The 16,138-nt window shown below is 36.0% G+C and overlaps 3 protein-coding genes across 3 annotated transcripts; 1 reads left to right on the top strand and 2 right to left on the bottom strand.

Moving 5' to 3' along the window:
- Positions 1-374: 374 nt before the first annotated feature.
- LOC18055752 ((S)-coclaurine N-methyltransferase) lies at positions 375-3,355 on the bottom strand. Its single transcript, XM_006452980.2, has 8 exons — positions 2,988-3,355; positions 2,527-2,635; positions 2,030-2,254; positions 1,829-1,928; positions 1,383-1,493; positions 1,181-1,264; positions 1,031-1,089; positions 375-935 (listed from the first exon to the last, which is right to left on the bottom strand). Exons 1-8 carry the CDS (start codon positions 3,172-3,174, stop codon positions 737-739), a joined length of 1,074 nt encoding a protein of 357 aa, XP_006453043.1. The 5' UTR covers positions 3,175-3,355; the 3' UTR covers positions 375-736.
- Positions 3,356-4,169: 814 nt separating this feature from the next.
- LOC18055751 (suppressor of mec-8 and unc-52 protein homolog 1) lies at positions 4,170-10,410 on the bottom strand. Its single transcript, XM_006452979.2, has 16 exons — positions 10,256-10,410; positions 9,935-10,145; positions 9,692-9,844; positions 9,536-9,584; positions 9,105-9,188; positions 8,690-8,793; positions 8,285-8,371; positions 8,140-8,193; positions 7,585-7,680; positions 6,832-6,959; positions 6,559-6,685; positions 6,416-6,475; positions 6,217-6,324; positions 5,644-5,744; positions 4,875-4,926; positions 4,170-4,549 (listed from the first exon to the last, which is right to left on the bottom strand). The coding sequence occupies exons 1-16, from the start codon at positions 10,279-10,281 to the stop codon at positions 4,451-4,453; spliced, it is 1,539 nt and encodes a 512-aa protein (XP_006453042.1). The 5' UTR covers positions 10,282-10,410; the 3' UTR covers positions 4,170-4,450.
- A 1,019-nt stretch (positions 10,411-11,429) lies between these two features.
- Positions 11,430-15,687, top strand: LOC18055750 (protein PLASTID MOVEMENT IMPAIRED 1-RELATED 2). The gene is made up of 3 exons (XM_006452978.2): positions 11,430-11,619; positions 11,886-14,278; positions 14,406-15,687. The coding sequence occupies exons 2-3, from the start codon at positions 11,988-11,990 to the stop codon at positions 15,484-15,486; spliced, it is 3,372 nt and encodes a 1,123-aa protein (XP_006453041.1). The 5' UTR covers positions 11,430-11,619; positions 11,886-11,987; the 3' UTR covers positions 15,487-15,687.
- The last annotated feature ends 451 nt before the right edge of the window (positions 15,688-16,138 follow it).

Genomic DNA, 16,138 nt, shown 5'->3' with positions numbered 1-16,138 from the left:
AAAATGGTGTTTGGTACAACGAGGCTAAGATAGTTTTGCCCTGTAGATATAATACGATTTTTAAAATCGAAAAATTATGTGGAATATTTATTGATTATGTTTTAGAAGATGTGATAAAAAAAATTTGTTACCAACAAAGTGTTGGCTCCACTGGCAATGGAGTCCCCTTAAGTGGCTTGACTGGGTTTGCTCCCCAGTTCGAGTCGCAGGGAAGTCGCCTTTGTTGGGAGAACCTGTGTCTCCCGGTTCGAGCGGGGACTTCTAGTCTGGGTTGTGGTACGGGCTTAAAGGTGCCTCCCACAGTTGGGGCCCTCCCCAGGATACCTCGTGATTAATATAAAAAAAAAAAAAAAAATTTATTGATGATTCAAACGCAGTGACTTGATTCAGCGTAAACCGAGAAATATGAGAAAGAGAAACCAACTGGAGAGCTGAGTATCCATTACAGGCATTAGACAGGGCTCCCTCCATTACAATGATTGTTAGGGCTATGTGCACTAGACAGGGCCTTTGTCCCGGGCCACAATGGCTAGAATCTCCTATAGGGAATCATAGAAATCATCAACATCAGGGGCCATCTGTAACGCTACGTGCACCGTCAATGATATGGTCCAACTTAGCAGCTGCCTTATAATGATTACAAGGCAAGCCTTATTTTCATTTAAAATGCAAAACACACACTAAAACAATTGTCAGTTTTACAAACACATGCTTGCTTTCTTTCTCCAGCATCCTTCTACTCCATTTTCTTTCTGAATAGGAAATGTGTAACCATCCATTCTTCTCCATTGTTGTATCCAAAGAGTTCTGCAACAGCTATAAAGAATGTTCTCCAATAAACAGTCCACTTGACAGCTTGATCCTTTCCATATGTTGACTCCATTATCGGCTTAATTGAAGCCAAGTTGTTGTCCATTCTTTTGAGCCACTCTTCACTGCAAGAAAACATGTTATTTTATCACTGTCATCTGAGAGTACATAAGAAGTTCAAAACTCCATAAATATTGCAGAGTAATTCGAGTCTAGCTACCTGGTTTGTGCATAATGCTTTCCATTCACAAGCCAGTGATCAACAACAGAAACATCGTCCTGTACATAAATTTATTAGATGAAGTAGAGAGAACAGAAGTATCACAAGTTCAAAAAAAACAAAAAGGAAAAAAAAGGGTACAAAACTGACCTGGAAATAAAGAAGTAGATTAGCTGAAGGCATTGTTCCACCGGTGAAGAAGTATTTTGTAATCCAATCATCATCATTTGTGTCCTAAGTCAAATGGAAGGACAGGATACATCAAAATTACCATATATAAGAGACTGATGTACAAAATTCTTTTCCAGACACACAATACAAAAATGTGAAGAAAATCTAGTCAGGGCAATACCTCAAAGTGATAGGCAAATGTTTTGTGGCAGAAATGATGAACAAAAAGAAGGGTGTCTTCTTTCATCCACTTTGATATCTTCTTGAGAAGATTCTGATAGTTCTTCATATGCTGCCAAAGAACAAAACACAATAATAATTGTTAAAGTACCATTCATCTCAGAAGCTTAAGCTAATAGCTAACAAAGTCCTTCTAAATGGATGAATTGATTTATTCAATAGGCTAGTCAGGTGAACCTAAACACAAAGCCACTTTGTTGTAGTTTAACTAATAAAAACTTGGAGCCTTTGCAAGATTTGAGCTGAAGACCCCAATAAAACTTGACTTCATTTTGAGATAAATAATAAAAAGTTCAAAAAATTTAAGCTAACAAAAGGGTGCCCAAAAATAGCTTTTAAGCTTCAAAAGTTATGAAAATACGGTAGGACATCTAGAGAAGGATGAACCTCAAACATTTCAATGGAGTATATTCGGTCATATGATGCTTCCATTTCAAATGTGCTGATATCTGCAACAATTATCTCCACGTTTTGAAGCTCAAGAACCCTACAAGAGACTTAAATAATTAGATCATATTTGCATTTTGCAGTTTGGAAACAGGTACAGAATATTATTATATACGTCAATCTGGTTGAAAGCATATATACCGACACTGCTCCTCAATAAATTCTTTCTGAGTTTTTGAATTGCATATCCCAGTAATCTTGCAGTTACTATACGTTTGAGCAATGTACAGGGACAGTGACCCCCAGCCACATCCAACATCAAGAACAGTGTGACCGTCTTCCAACCTTGACCTCTCACAGTACAGCTCCAACATTGCTTTCTCAGCATCCTCTAAGGTTTTTGATGCATCAGAGAAGTAACAGCAGCTGCACTAGTTCATGAAGAAAAAGAACAAAATTCAGAGTAACATCCAGGAATGCAGTTCCAACATTTTCTATTTTTGTTGGAAAACTTAGAAAATCAGCAATTCCTTCATATTCAATTTATCCATATTGGCTGCCTTGAGTTTCCACAATATTCAAAAGTCATAATCTCAAAAGACAACACTGTTTATTTATGTTCGAACGGTAATCAATTTCTTTCAAAAACCAATGTGTATTGGACACCAGTGCTATTGCCATTAGAGTATCAGAAATACCTGTATTTGAAATATTTACCAAGAACCAACTTGAAGAAAGAGGTTGGCAGTTCATAATGCTGCTCTTTCGCCTTGTCCGTCTGGATGGCTATAGGCATCTCTCTCAGTGCTGGAAAAGAGGTGCAACACAACGGCATTAGGAATATTTATATAAATAAATATTCCAAGCTTATAGATAACTGAAATTTGAACAACATCCAAGCACAACAACAATATCACTATATCAGTCAAACATGAAGATTTTGGCAACAGATATATCTTGTAAAAGGATTCAATTTCAAGCTTGAGCAAACACCAGCTTATGCACAGTACACTAAGAACAGAGGAAGTAAAACATCATGATAATAACTTTTCATTATAATACTACTAAACAGTCAAAGATAATTAGTTTATACTAACAGAAAAACAATTAGAAATCTGAATTTACGCGATATGAGTAGCAGGAGAGGAGAGTTGAGTACAATGTGCGAACTGGAGGAGGTCACTGAGTTGGAGCTCAGCTGAAGGTTTGTAGCCGGAGCGAAGTCGGCCTCCCAAGAGCAAACGGCTGAGCCTCCTGATGACGGCGTCCGGTAGCAAGTTCCGTTCAAGTGATGACAGCATCAGCCGCACCGTTGCATCGTAAGCTGCGTGCATTATCCCCTCCATTTGCAGTTCTCTCTTATTTCTGTGCCGCAGATGTATGATAATAATAATTATAACTGCGCTTTTTGTATTTATTTATTTAATTCCTTGACACCCTTGGATTTGGACTGTGCCTCTTCATGCTGCCAGTTTTGAAAGGGTAACCGGTGAAATCGTTGACCTGTAATTACTTTTTAAATTTATTAAATTCAGCGTTTTTTTTCCTTTTTGGAAATATATATGAAATTTTTTGAAGAAACGATAGCGTGAAACCAACCATCCAGGTTTGGAAAAGATCCTTCATCACATGGATGATATTGTAGCCTTATAAATTATATATTATTAAAAAATTCATGGTTCGTTGTGTTGTCATTTTGTCCACCTGATGACTTAAACTATAGTGAAAAACTGATTTATTGTAAGGGAGATGGACAGGATGCGAAATTAATTGATTAAACATGTTATAATTACCGGTACTTACTAATAGCATCACTAAAAAATTCTTTAAATAAAATTTTATTATTTATTTAAAAAATCACATCAATATTTAAAGATTCAAAAGACATTTCAATAAAAATTCTTTAAATAAAAAATGATATTCTCTCTTCAAATTTAGAGAGTTAATTTCTCTCTCTTCAATTTATATTTTATTACTTTTTATTAAAAAAAAAGAGATAAATACTTTAATTACTATTAATTTTTTCTTTAAAAAATAATTATTTAATTAAAATAATATTAACTTATTTTTATTTGAAGAATCTTTTGAACAATAACATTTTTTTACCCTTCTATTTGCCACATAAGTAAATAAATAGATATTTGAATAGTAAAATTTATAGAGGCTTTTGGAGATGCTCTAATAAACTTTTGTTTTTTCTTTTTTCTTCTAATTTCATTTTATCTAATAAATTAAAATACTTCTCTCTTTTTTTGCCTGTACTCAAAGAAATTAAGAAAGAAATAGTGTGCTCTTTCTTTTACAATAATATTAAGACTCTCAACAGTTAAGTAATAACATAAATCTCAATATTATGTGTCACTCATTTTTACAATTTTCATTTAGTTCAAAGGTAAAACAAAGATCGACTATTCAATTTAACACTATCCAAGTATTTGAATTGGAAAAAGTCCTCCCCTCTGTGAACAAAATAATAATACAAGAGAAAACCCCTGATCTTTGATTGATATTTGGTTCTTCCAACCCATGCTCCCCCAGTGAATAATGGGTCTAATGAATGAAGACAACATTCCAAGAAATTACAGAAACATTTTTCATTTCAACGGAAGCAAATACAGGGAATCAAGGCTTCCATAATTTCATTGTGCAATCTTCACCATATGTTGCCAGAAGGTTTCTATGGGGATGATGAGTCACACCAATTACATCCTTTTCATGGACCTGGCAATAAGAAAAGTGATAAGAAACAAGAAAGCTATTGCCAAATACATTGGACATTTTGTGACTTCCACTTGCTTACTTGCATTTGAAACATATAAATGCAAAGCCATTATTCTCATTGTTATGTACATTATATAAACTTTAGCCTTTATTTCTATTCTAGTCTGGTTCAAGATCTACGTATAATTAAAATCCTGAGATTTATCTAACATACTGAAAAAACAAATTATTGAGATTTCATATGGCAAACACTGACCCATGAAAGACAACCCAAATACTTAATATTTATAATTCCAACTCAATTTTTACCAACCAAAAAGCTTACCTTCATTAGATGCTCTAGTTTACCAGACTGATGGCTGAAGCAGTACAAGTTCCTGTAGATAATTCACAAGATTACGAGCTGATAATTAAATTAAACACAAGGTTAAAATGAGGAAATCAAGAACAAGTAGCATAATAATTGCATCATTAACAATTTGTTTAGTCAATTCCATTGCAACAAAACCCTTGCAGATTGGGTTTCTAACCATCATGTTGCAAGAACGTGACAATACATTATGAAAGTTGCTAACACCAAAATTTAAAGTAATAATTTAAGGTTCTTTTCCTAATATTGCTGCTCGCAATCATTTCTCTGCAATCGTCAGAAAAAGAAACCAACTGTATATACTGATCACATTTACTTCGTAAAATTTTTTAGTACACAAAACTTTGCATGAAAGTAGAAACTTGTAAGCATATCTAAATTTCATTGAATAAGAAAAACATGATACCTCTAACCCTTTTGGGCTAAGGCAAGAATGGATTATCCCCTTAGCCAAGGTCCAGATGGAGAACAAGAAATCCTCTCTTTTTCTTATTTAACGTTTCATATGAACAAACAAATCTCAATGACAATTTGGATTAAAAAACAATCATGCTCAGATGTTCCAAACTATCAAACCAAAATACCCACTACAGTGAGAAATAGGGAACAGAAAAATACCAAGAGTTGTTTCTAAATTTATAACATCCCACAATATGATGAAACCATTTGTAAACCAGTATAGGTCAAGCCCAAATTAATATGAAAATACATCACATGAGAATACCTGTCTTCACCAACACAATAGATCCATTCACCTTTCGGTGAAACACAAGCAGCAACAAAATCTCCACCTTCTCTTTTACCAGAAGAAAAACTCTTCACAACCTACATCACAATCATCCAGAAGAGAATTTCAACAACAAACAAATAAGTTCACTCCTTTAACAATAGAGTCGAGCGAAGACTGAAAGACAAGAATTTTTGCGTAAATAAGCACCATGACACTAAGCAAAATGGTAATACATAATCACAATTGTAGTAGACAATGTACAGCGACAATCTGAAGATTTAGGTTACACAATTTGAAGAGCAATTGTTAAACTGAGATTAATGTACAAGTATGTTTTATGTGGACGCTCAGAAATGGCTCCAGTCACCAAGGGTTGGTAGGGATAAAAGGCAAGTCTGAAGTTTTATCTTTCAGCTAAATACTTAAAAGAATTCAAAGAAGACTACAAGACTTGGTTGCTAATTATGGTGAAGCATGTTCCTATTAAAATACAGACTCTAAGTGAAAGTTGACTTGTCTGACCCAAAGAGATAGGAGTTATGAACATGTAACAACATGAATAAGTACCTGTCCTTGAAGAGTCATTATGTATATTGAGGATGTCTTATTACATACGACTATGTGATCGGGATTCTTTGGGAATAAATGGACAGAGTTCACTGAAGCATCACCTCCCTAACAATTCAAAGAGAAATGGGAGAGGTTAAGTACAGGATAACTAACATAACATAACAAAACAAAGAAAACAAATCAAAGCAAAAGATACCCTCAAAGGAGGTGGTGGCTTAAATGTCTGGAGGCAATCAGTACTCTTCAGGTCCCAGACCTATGTAAAGCATGACGAAAAATAAATAAAACACCTCACTGATAAGTGGAAATAAAAATTAAACACAAATAAGGTCAATTAACCTTTACTGTACAATCACTTGAGGCAGTAACGACACGGCTGCCATCATTTGTGAATATGGCATCATTTACGTAAGATGAATGACCTCGGAACTCTTTCAACAATTTCCCAGATTTTAGTCCATGAATTCTACATAAAACAACACAACAAATAACCATTACAAAATTTTCTCTAACCAAAACTGACCAGCTTTAGCTTCTTGTACTGCCAACAACAACTATGGATGCGTCACACCATTGGACATAGGAAAGAAGTGCCCATAGATTAAACTAAACCTTGCTGTGCTGTCAAAAGATGTACTTAGAATTTGGCTTCCATCTCGAGAGAAAACAAGACTAGTAACACCTTCTGAATGTGCTCGTTCAAGACGGCGCAAACATTGACCGCTTCTTATGCGCCAAACCTGAAAATTGTAACACAGATCCAATGGAAATTTGTCACAAGATAATCAAGAAAAGTTCAGTATCACAAGTTATGACAGTATATTTAGAAACTAGCACAACAGAAATAATAGAACTTTCAATCAGTTAATGCTGATTTCATGGCTGTAGTTGTCATGTTTGTTGTGGACATTATCATTACCCTAAGTACACTAAAACTGGTTGGCAATTAAGCTACAATCAAGATGCCAGCTATGGCAATATCATACAGTTGGCTTCTATCCTCACAATAATTTCCCAGAGTTAACTGCATAAACATCCTCTAAGGTTCTTAACACTTTCATAAAAAATTAAAAATTTATCCGTCAATGCTAAAAGTATAAAAGAAACTTATCAAAGGCCTTCCCTGCCATTACTAGGAAGCTAAAAAGTTGAGAGACAAGGGTTTAGCAATTTTATGATGTAAAGGCGTTGGGCTCAAACTAAAGTTTAAAAACAGAACCATCAACTTGCAATTCAAAGGAAACCCCCATTTGAACCCTTCTTCAGTCACTATTAACTTTCTCTTCACCATTAAGACTCAACACAAGCACTAAAATCTTTGAAAAATACAAAATAAAAATGCAACAACAAGAACATAGAACTTACTTTGATCTTCCCATCTTGCGACCCAGAGGCAAGCATCTCTGAGTCTCTGCTAAACTCAATACAGAGGACAGTTTCATCATGCATCATGAAAGTTTCCTGCACAAAGCTAATATTACATCACAATGGTGCCATTCGAAGAGCTCTGCCACTCAGAAAATGTCTAAAATTAAATCATTTAAAAATAACGAAAGCGCATGGAGAAGATATGCCCCATGATCCTCAATTCACTATTACGGAAGCCATCAATGTTTATTCATTTCTTATTAGCTTGAGCTTTTAGGATTGAAGATTCTTCAACTACTTTTATCTCTTTCTTTGCCTTCCAAAATTAATTTTTGTGTCAAGGTGGAAAGGGGAAACTATGGGCTGTGAAACCTCAGTAACTTGCAGCTGTTTTTTTTCCCCTTCCTTCTTTCTTTCTTTCTTTCTTTTTTGAGTTCGCCATAGGTACATATTCAGGCCATGTACAAGCAACACAATTTTCTGTACAAATTAGGTGTAGACTAAACTATGGACATTCGAACATCCGAGAAGAGGAGGACAAAAAGTGCTCACATCAGCCTGGTATTGTAGATCCTTCTTGAGTTTCCCACTTAAATAATCCCAGACCTGGAAGTGTTCAAAATCTCAGCAAGCATTCAAGTAATATCAATAAATTGTATACGCCGGCAAGGAGGAAGGAGAGATTGATGATTATTACCTCAATAAATCCATCAAAAGAGCAAGAGACAAGAAACTGGCCATCTGGAGAGAACCGAGCACATTCCGCATGACTTTTTGTCCCAAACTACAGCAACAAAATCATTAACCAATGAGAATATCAACTCAAAGTTAAAGAAAGCATTACCTTGGAGAATTTATAAATTGAATAAATTTCCAAAAGAGTGCCCTTATCACACAATGACAGCCATAGACACACATTTTAGAATGCACACAAATTTGACTTCCAAAAATTATCAATGCAATTGAAAAAACAAAACTAATTATCTATAACTGGAAGCAAAATGAAAAGAAAAGGCAATTGCCCCCCTCTTTCTAATGGTAAGGGAATTTATAGATAGATACACACAGAAAGAAAAATGAGTTTGTACACAAAGAAGCTCACCTTAATGGTGTGGGAAAGAGTTGTTGGATACATGTCTTCTACATCCTGTTTCATAGCAGCAGTTCCTCGAAACAAGTCAAACTGTGTTCCTGGAGGTAGTAACCCTAGAAGGCCAAACATAATCACATCAGCAATACATAGACGAAAGCACAATGATCACATTTATGTCCCTATAATTCTGAGTTTTCCTACTCTTTCAGGTATACGGAGGTAGGCATAGCTCAGGCATGAAATCCCTCCTTTTAGAAGATAAAACTGTATTTTCATAAGCACTACAAATAAAATGCAGGTAGAAGAAATTTTGGATGTCATAACAACACGAACCCAACTGAAGAAAATTCTTCCAGTTACTTCATTAGAGACATTCGGTTGAGATTTTTACTAATATAGCAAAAGAGTAATTAAGGAAAAGAACCTTGGTGCTGCTGCCACTTCAGGGCCTGACCAATCAGAGCCATTAACCGTGATGGTGGAACCACAGAAACTTCCGCAGCAATAGCTAGACAAAAAAGAAAAAATTTGTCAATAAAAAGTGGGGAAAAAAAAAACTACACAAAAGTATGTCTTTTTAAAACCTAAAAAGAAGAACAGAAAACTGCTCATGCAATTTTTTTATTCATATTAGTTTTGTTCCCCTGCTGCTTCGATTACATCCTTTGGCACTCTTGAAATAGAATATGATAAACAATCATAAGTGTTTTTTTCAGTTTTCCCACACAGCTATCGGAAGATTCCAGATTTTCAAGAACTAGGTTGAAGAACACTGATGATCTTAACAAAAGTAAGTTTTTATAAGGTCTTCACTTTTAGATTTAGTAAACAGTGAGAAGGAAAAATTAGTAGAACCTTGGGCAATTTGAGCACGACGTCTCTCTTTGGTGGAATCTTGATAAGCCTGTCACAGAAAATAATTCATACGCATCAATTTGTCCATCACATTTTGGAATTGCACATTAGAACTGATCTAAAGGATAATTTATCATACGAAAAGTAGCTCCCAACCTCATGTGCGTCAAAGTAAGTTCTAACAAGAAGATGCTCAAGCCGCAAATATCTTTCGGGTTGTTCCTGCTTCATTACACCCATTGCCTGAGTTTGCCTCAGAATCGCACGTGCAGTATCCAGCTCACGCAGTTCAATCATCTCCAATACAATCTACTCAAACAAAAAAAATAAAATCATAAAAAAAATCATAAAACTTCAGTATCTCCTCACAAATTGAAAGTTCAATTACTAAACACAAACCTGCTCATACAAGTCCTCCAATTTATTTCTTGGAAGTTTAAGCTGAGCAACTTGAGGCAAAATTGCATCCCATCTTCCACTATTGATATCGGCAACAAATGTCTCAATGCTATCCACGGTATTCAGCGACACTTGGCACTCGTTCTGAAGCGTTTGAAACGTTTGCTGCAAAGAATTCTCTTTGCAGAATTGAAGCACAATCTTGATCACACTGCATGCTTAAAAGAGTGAGAATTTATTGCAAGCGAAAAATTGAAACATCTAATTATTCTTGACATTGTACAACTTCGAGGCATTATCAAAGTCTTAACTAAAACTTACTCTCGAGCTTCGATTTCTAATGTCATCTTCGATGCTACATAAAAAGTTACGCGCGCTTGTTCGGGAGAGAGAGAGAAATAAAGTAAAGAGGGTTTAGGGTTTTCAACGTCTACGATTGGGAAAAGTTTGTTGAGTTTGCCCGACCTCAATGTTTTTCTAACGAAACCGGATGTTCGGATCTTTTCACTGTAACATTTTGTAATTAATTAAATGTTGGGTATCTTAGTGAAATTTCTCATCAAAGGATAAGATAATAACATCTGCATAATCAACTTTTAGCACAATTAGAATAAATGTAATGGTTTTGCAATTTCTTTTACACAGGTCCGTACTGTATTATTGTTAGGATCCGTGAAGATTTTTATTATTATTATTATTATTATTTAAGTTGAGAGTGATAGACTGATCTTTAATCAATTTTCCAGCAATTAAGCTCTTTCAATCTCAACTAACTTGAAATTTATTCAACCAATTCCTTGAAATTAAAAATACCATAATAATGGTCATTGTATTATGGTGAATACATTAAATACAAGATTTTATATTAGATTATTGTATAGTGATTGGGTTTGTGGTGGATACATTAATTATAAGATTTTTATATTATTATTATCGATTATAATCCTTTATTGATTTGACATGTATCATAAAGTAAAACTATATGGATAAAATTTAATTTTTTTATTTATTAATCATCACCAATAAATGAATTTTTGTTGAGAATAAGTTCGTATTAGAAGAGTATTTTAATCCTATTATTAGATACAAGTTATTAGGATTCTATTCTCCTTCTATAATTTCTTTGAAAAATGTGAATAAAATATAGTTTTAATATGAGAACAAAAATCTTTGTTTGTGATAACAGATTCTAGGTTGTAAATATGACAGGATTTCTGGGGAAAAAAAACTAGTATTAGGGAAAAAAAAAACCTTAATAAGTGGCTGATCTAGGGATCCTATGAAAAACAAATGTAGATATGTCCTTATTTGGTGGTTTCAGTAGAAATTAGGGATGGTAATGTAATTATACCATAAACCAGGAATATCATGCGTCATGCGTCGATTCAGCTGGGTTCCGATGATCCTACGTGAAATCGAGTGTAGCATATCATTGTTGAGTGTAAAAATTACTAGACAAAAGAGTCCATCATGGCTTCTCCTGCACTTTAAGACACAAAGAGACAAAACATTAATTTTGTTCACAATTGACAATTCTCTCGTGAAGTTCTTTTTCTTTCGGGAAGTACATAGAAGTAAATTCTGCGAAAATAACGGCTAAATTGAGCGATACCAATCTTCTACCGTGTTCCGGGTCAAATCCTTACAGCGACTGTTTCGTCTGCGAGGAGAAGATCCAGTCTCAGGTAAGCTTGTTAGAATTGCTTTACGAGTTATGTCTGATTGCTAACAAATGATAACTTGTCAGGAAGATTTTTATCAAAAAAAAAAAAAAAAAGTGCCATTTTTTTTATAGTTAAGATGATTGATTTTCTGAATTGGACTTTTGATTTATCTGTGACGGAATGTTGCTATGTGCTGTGTATTTGTAATTTGATGCGTCCAATTTTGTTAATCGCTTGAATGCTGATTCTTTATTTTAATTTTGTGGTGCTTATTGGTACGATCCAAGTGGGTCTGCGGACTTGTCTGAAAAAATTGAATTGCTAAGAACGTGCATACTGAATTTTGGTTCCGGTTCTGGATCAAATGTTGTGCTGTGTTTGAAGACGATATGAGTTTGTCCAAAATTGACTTGGAAAATGACAGTAGTGACCGGAATTCGAGTAGTAGTCGGTTGTTGCATGATATTGAGGCAATAAGCAAAGCCCTGTACTTGCAAAGACCACCACCGAAGTCTTTGATTTTCCCATATGAGCGTCGATCCAAATCCGCTGAAAGAACCCGTTTCACAGAGCCAAAAGCAAACCAAAACTCAGGAAACTTCAATGAAAAGGTGCTGCAGAAGAACAAAAAGTTCTCATCATTATGGAATTGGAAGAAGCCGCTGAAAGCTTTGGCACACATTAGGGATCATAGGTTCAACATTTGTTTCTTCCTCCATGTTCACTCAATTGAAGGGTTGGCAATGAATTTCAATGACCGTAGTTTGCGTGTTTTCTGGAAGAGGAAGGATGATGTTTTGGCAACTCGCCCGTCAAGGATTTTGCAGAGCACTGCTGAATTTGAGGAGACTTTGATGTATAAATGTAGTGTATATGGTGGTAGAAGTGGAGCCCATAGCTCAGCAAAATATGAAGTGAAGCTTTCTTTGATATACGCTTCTGTAGTTGGGGCTCCAGGAGTCGATACAGGAAAGCACTGGGTTGATCTCACAAGGCTGTTGCCACTTACTTTAGAGGAGTTAGAGGGGGAAAAAAGTGTAGGTACATGGACAACGAGCTTTAAGCTTGCAGGAAAGGCTAAAGGCGCTACACTGAATGTTAGCTTCGGCTTTAAGGTGATGAAAGACAATTTGAGTGAATCAAAGAACAATAGGAATGTTTCTGAGCTTATAAACTTAACAGAGGACAGATCAATGGCCTTAGAATCTGTTAAAGGTTTGGCGGTGAATAACTACAATGAGATGCTTAAGAGGGTTGGTAGTGTTCCAAGAAACTCTAGCCACAGATCTTTTCTCTCGTATACATCTCATGAAGTTTCACCAATTCTGGGTTTGGAGCTCTCCAAGTCAATTAACTTTTTATATGAGAAACTTAATGAAGCGAACTTGAATGGTTCAAAAGAGTTTAATTTATCGTCCGAATATGTGGAGCCACCTAATAACCATAATTTTGAGTCTGCTAAAGATTTTGGTGAAAGTGAGTTTGACTGTTCTGAGTTCACTGTGGTTGAAAAGGGGATAGAAGTGTCTGAAAAGGAACATTTGGAACCAAAAGGAAGTGTTCAGACAATCGATGATCCTGTAGTTGAAACTATAAATGTGGATGAGATCACTGGAGAGGATAACATTGCCCTTGAGGAGAAGATGAAAAGTAATTCGAAAGAAGATACTTGTGGTAGTTACATAGATGAAGTTCTAGTTAATGATGGGAAACATGAAGATCGCACTCTATGTACTACAGGATCAACCATCCAAGAGCTAGAGTTAATTTTTGATGACATGTTTATTTCAGAATTGAAAGATTTGGAATCTCCACTAGCTATTGATGAACTTCTTGAGCAAGAAAACTACATGGAGATTAAGTCTAATTACAGAGCTAGTAAAACATCCAAAACTTCACTTAGCTTGGATGATGCAACTGAATCAGTGGCAAGTGATTTTTTAAAGATGCTGGGGATAGATCAAGCTCCATCTGGCTTTACCTCTGATAGCAATCCTGAGTCTCCTAGAGAGCTTTTGTTAAGAGAGTTTGAGAAGGAAGCTTTAAATTCTGGTAGTTCCATATTTGATTTTGATGTAAGGGAAGAAGACCAACTGGAGTTCAGTTGCAATGCTCCAACTGGATCAAGTTCTCAGGATTCTTGCAGGGATTTTGTTCTCTTTCCGATTATTCGGGGTTCTGATGGGGAGCACAACAGGGCAGACCAATTGTTAAAAAATAGAAGGAAGGCCAACATTCTTGAAGACTTGGAAACTGAATGTTTAATGCGAGAGTGGGGCCTAAATGAGAGTGCATTTCAGAGTTCTCCACGATATTGTTCTGATGGCTTTGGAAGTCCGGTTGAGCTCCCTCCTGAGAATCCCTCAGAATTACCTCCACTTGGAGATGGCTTTGGACCTTTAATTGAAACAAAGAGTGGAGGTTATCTGCGGTCTATGAATCCATCACTTCTCAGAAATGCAAAAAATCTTGGAAGTCTCGTCGTGCAAGTTTCTAGACCAGTTGTACTGCCTGCAGAAGTGGGCTCTGAGATTATTGACATATTGCATCACTTGGCATCGGTTGGTATTAAGAAGTTGTCTATGCAGCTAAACAAATTAATGCCTTTGGAGGATATTACTGGGAAGACACTACAAGAAGTGGCGCAGGAAGCTGCACCCAGAATGCTGGTGTCAGAGAGGTTTGTGAACTCATCGATCACATTGATAAACAAAGTATTCTTGATTTCCACTTTCCATATACATGTTCCTTTTATTCCACTATTTGGTATGCTTTGTGCATCAACTGATTTCATATTTTTGTCACAGGCAGACTTCACTGCAGTATGGATCATTATTTGCACAAGATTCCTTTGCTGGGAGAGAGAAAGAAGAAGAACTTAGATTTGGCTGGACTAACGATTGCATGCGCTCAAGCTTGATTGTTGGTGAGATGGGCACAGGATTTTTATCTACCACAGATTTTGCTTGTTTAGCGATGAATGGGATTGAGGCACTCTTGATTGACGGGTTGAGAATTCAGTGTGGCATGTCTGATGAGGATGCACCATCATGCATCAGAACCCACTCTGCAGGATTGCAACTATCGGATGTCAGGGATGGTGCTAATGATATTGATAAATTGATGGATCTCTCGGTAACATTGGATGAGTGGTTAAAGCTGGACAATGGAATTTTTTATGATGAAGATCAAATTAGTTTGCACACAGTAAAGACCGCCCATCATTCTCAGTGCATAGATTTTGTTAGTGGAACCTTGATAAGAGAGGTTAGCTGTGATAAGGCATCTGGTAAAACTCACACTTTGTTGAGGAACAACTTCACAGTAGCTCTGATGGTTTTACTTCGAGATCCCCTTCGAAACTATGAACCTGTTGGCACCTCAATGCTTGCTCTGTTTCAAGTTGAGAGGATCTTTGGCCATGTTAAGCCAAAAATTTATAGTGCAATGAGAGACAGAAATGAGAGGAAGGATGGTGAAGCCAACTTGGAGGAGGAGGTGACTGTCAAGAGAGGAGAGGAAAAAGAAGAGCATAAAGAAACCACTCCATGGTTTAAACTTTCTGAAGTCCATCTTGCAGGTTTGAACGCTGAGCTTGGCAAGAATCATCTCTGGGGTAGCAGGACACAGCAACAGTCTGGGACCCGCTGGTTGCTTGCTAGTGGCATGGCAAAGTCAAAAAAATATTCACTTTCCAATTCAAAGGCCATTGTAATATCCAATCGTCTAGGGCCTAAAAAGGTTCAGAATGAGGATGTGCTATGGAGCATAACCTCTAGTTTTGATGATGCAGGAACTAATTGGAAAGAGTTGGCAGCGTTGGTTCCATACATTCGAAACCCCGATATTGTATTTCCAAATGAAAATACCAGGTCACATGTAATCTGATAGGAGGTTTTTTTTTGGTGGTGTATACTTCCTTTGTGTACCAAGATTGTATAGCCGATTAGGAAAGAATTTTGAGTACTCAGGATGGTCTTTAGAATTTGATGAGAGAGATGGGACAACAGATATACGATGTTGGTTGTAATAAACTGATGCGTGTTTAAGCAAATAAAAATTGTAGCTCAAGTGGACTACTTTCCCTCATGGTTTGATCTTTCTCTTTTGCAATTGATGTTTACTTGTGACCTTAATGTAACCAAGTTTTCGCAACTACAACGACATGAACATTTCACGTTACATTGGTATATTATGGTGCATAACCTCTACAAAGGCTGTCGTTGATGAATGGGATGAGATTTTTCTATGGTCATCGAGTTTTGGGACTATTCCGGGTCCGACCCTATAACCTTGATAGTCAAGAAACTCATATGATATAAGCAGTTGACCTTTTGGTTGTATCTAGGAGTCCTTTCCCACTCAACCCAAAATCCCCTTGAGGTTAAAACACGCATCTAATTGAGAAATTTGTGACTAATGCTTACATTTTATTTTACCAAAGGTAGGGAATCTCTATTTGCATTCATTGTGGTAGAACTTCCTACCACCATTAAAAGAGACTCCTTTATTTTTGGTATAATTCAATACTTGTATATTT

The sequence above is a fragment of the Citrus clementina genome, unplaced genomic scaffold (assembly GCF_000493195.1).
Source record: "Citrus clementina cultivar Clemenules unplaced genomic scaffold, Citrus_clementina_v1.0 scaffold_1, whole genome shotgun sequence".
NCBI lineage: Eukaryota > Viridiplantae > Streptophyta > Magnoliopsida > Sapindales > Rutaceae > Citrus > Citrus x clementina.
Note: the sequence above shows the minus strand (reverse complement) of the source record. Positions and strands in the feature narration are given on the sequence as shown.

Coding starts and splice junctions, on each gene's coding strand:
- LOC18055752 (XM_006452980.2), bottom strand. CDS start 3,174: ATGGAGGGGATAATGCACGCAGCTTACGATGCAACGGTGCGGCTGATG. Junction 1,494..1,828: donor ACTCCATTGAAATGTTTGAG/GTTCATCCTTCT, acceptor GTTCTTTGGCAG/CATATGAAGAACTATCAGAA. Junction 1,265..1,382: donor CATTTGCCTATCACTTTGAG/GTATTGCCCTGA, acceptor CATTTGACTTAG/GACACAAATGATGATGATTG.
- LOC18055751 (XM_006452979.2), bottom strand. CDS start 10,281: ATGACATTAGAAATCGAAGCTCGAGA. Junction 10,146..10,255: donor TTAGAAATCGAAGCTCGAGA/GTAAGTTTTAGT, acceptor TTAAGCATGCAG/TGTGATCAAGATTGTGCTTC. Junction 9,189..9,535: donor TCGTGCTCAAATTGCCCAAG/GTTCTACTAATT, acceptor TTTTTTGTCTAG/CTATTGCTGCGGAAGTTTCT.
- LOC18055750 (XM_006452978.2), top strand. CDS start 11,988: ATGAGTTTGTCCAAAATTGACTTGGAAAATGACAGTAGTGACCGGAAT. Junction 14,279..14,405: donor AGAATGCTGGTGTCAGAGAG/GTTTGTGAACTC, acceptor TTTTTGTCACAG/GCAGACTTCACTGCAGTATG.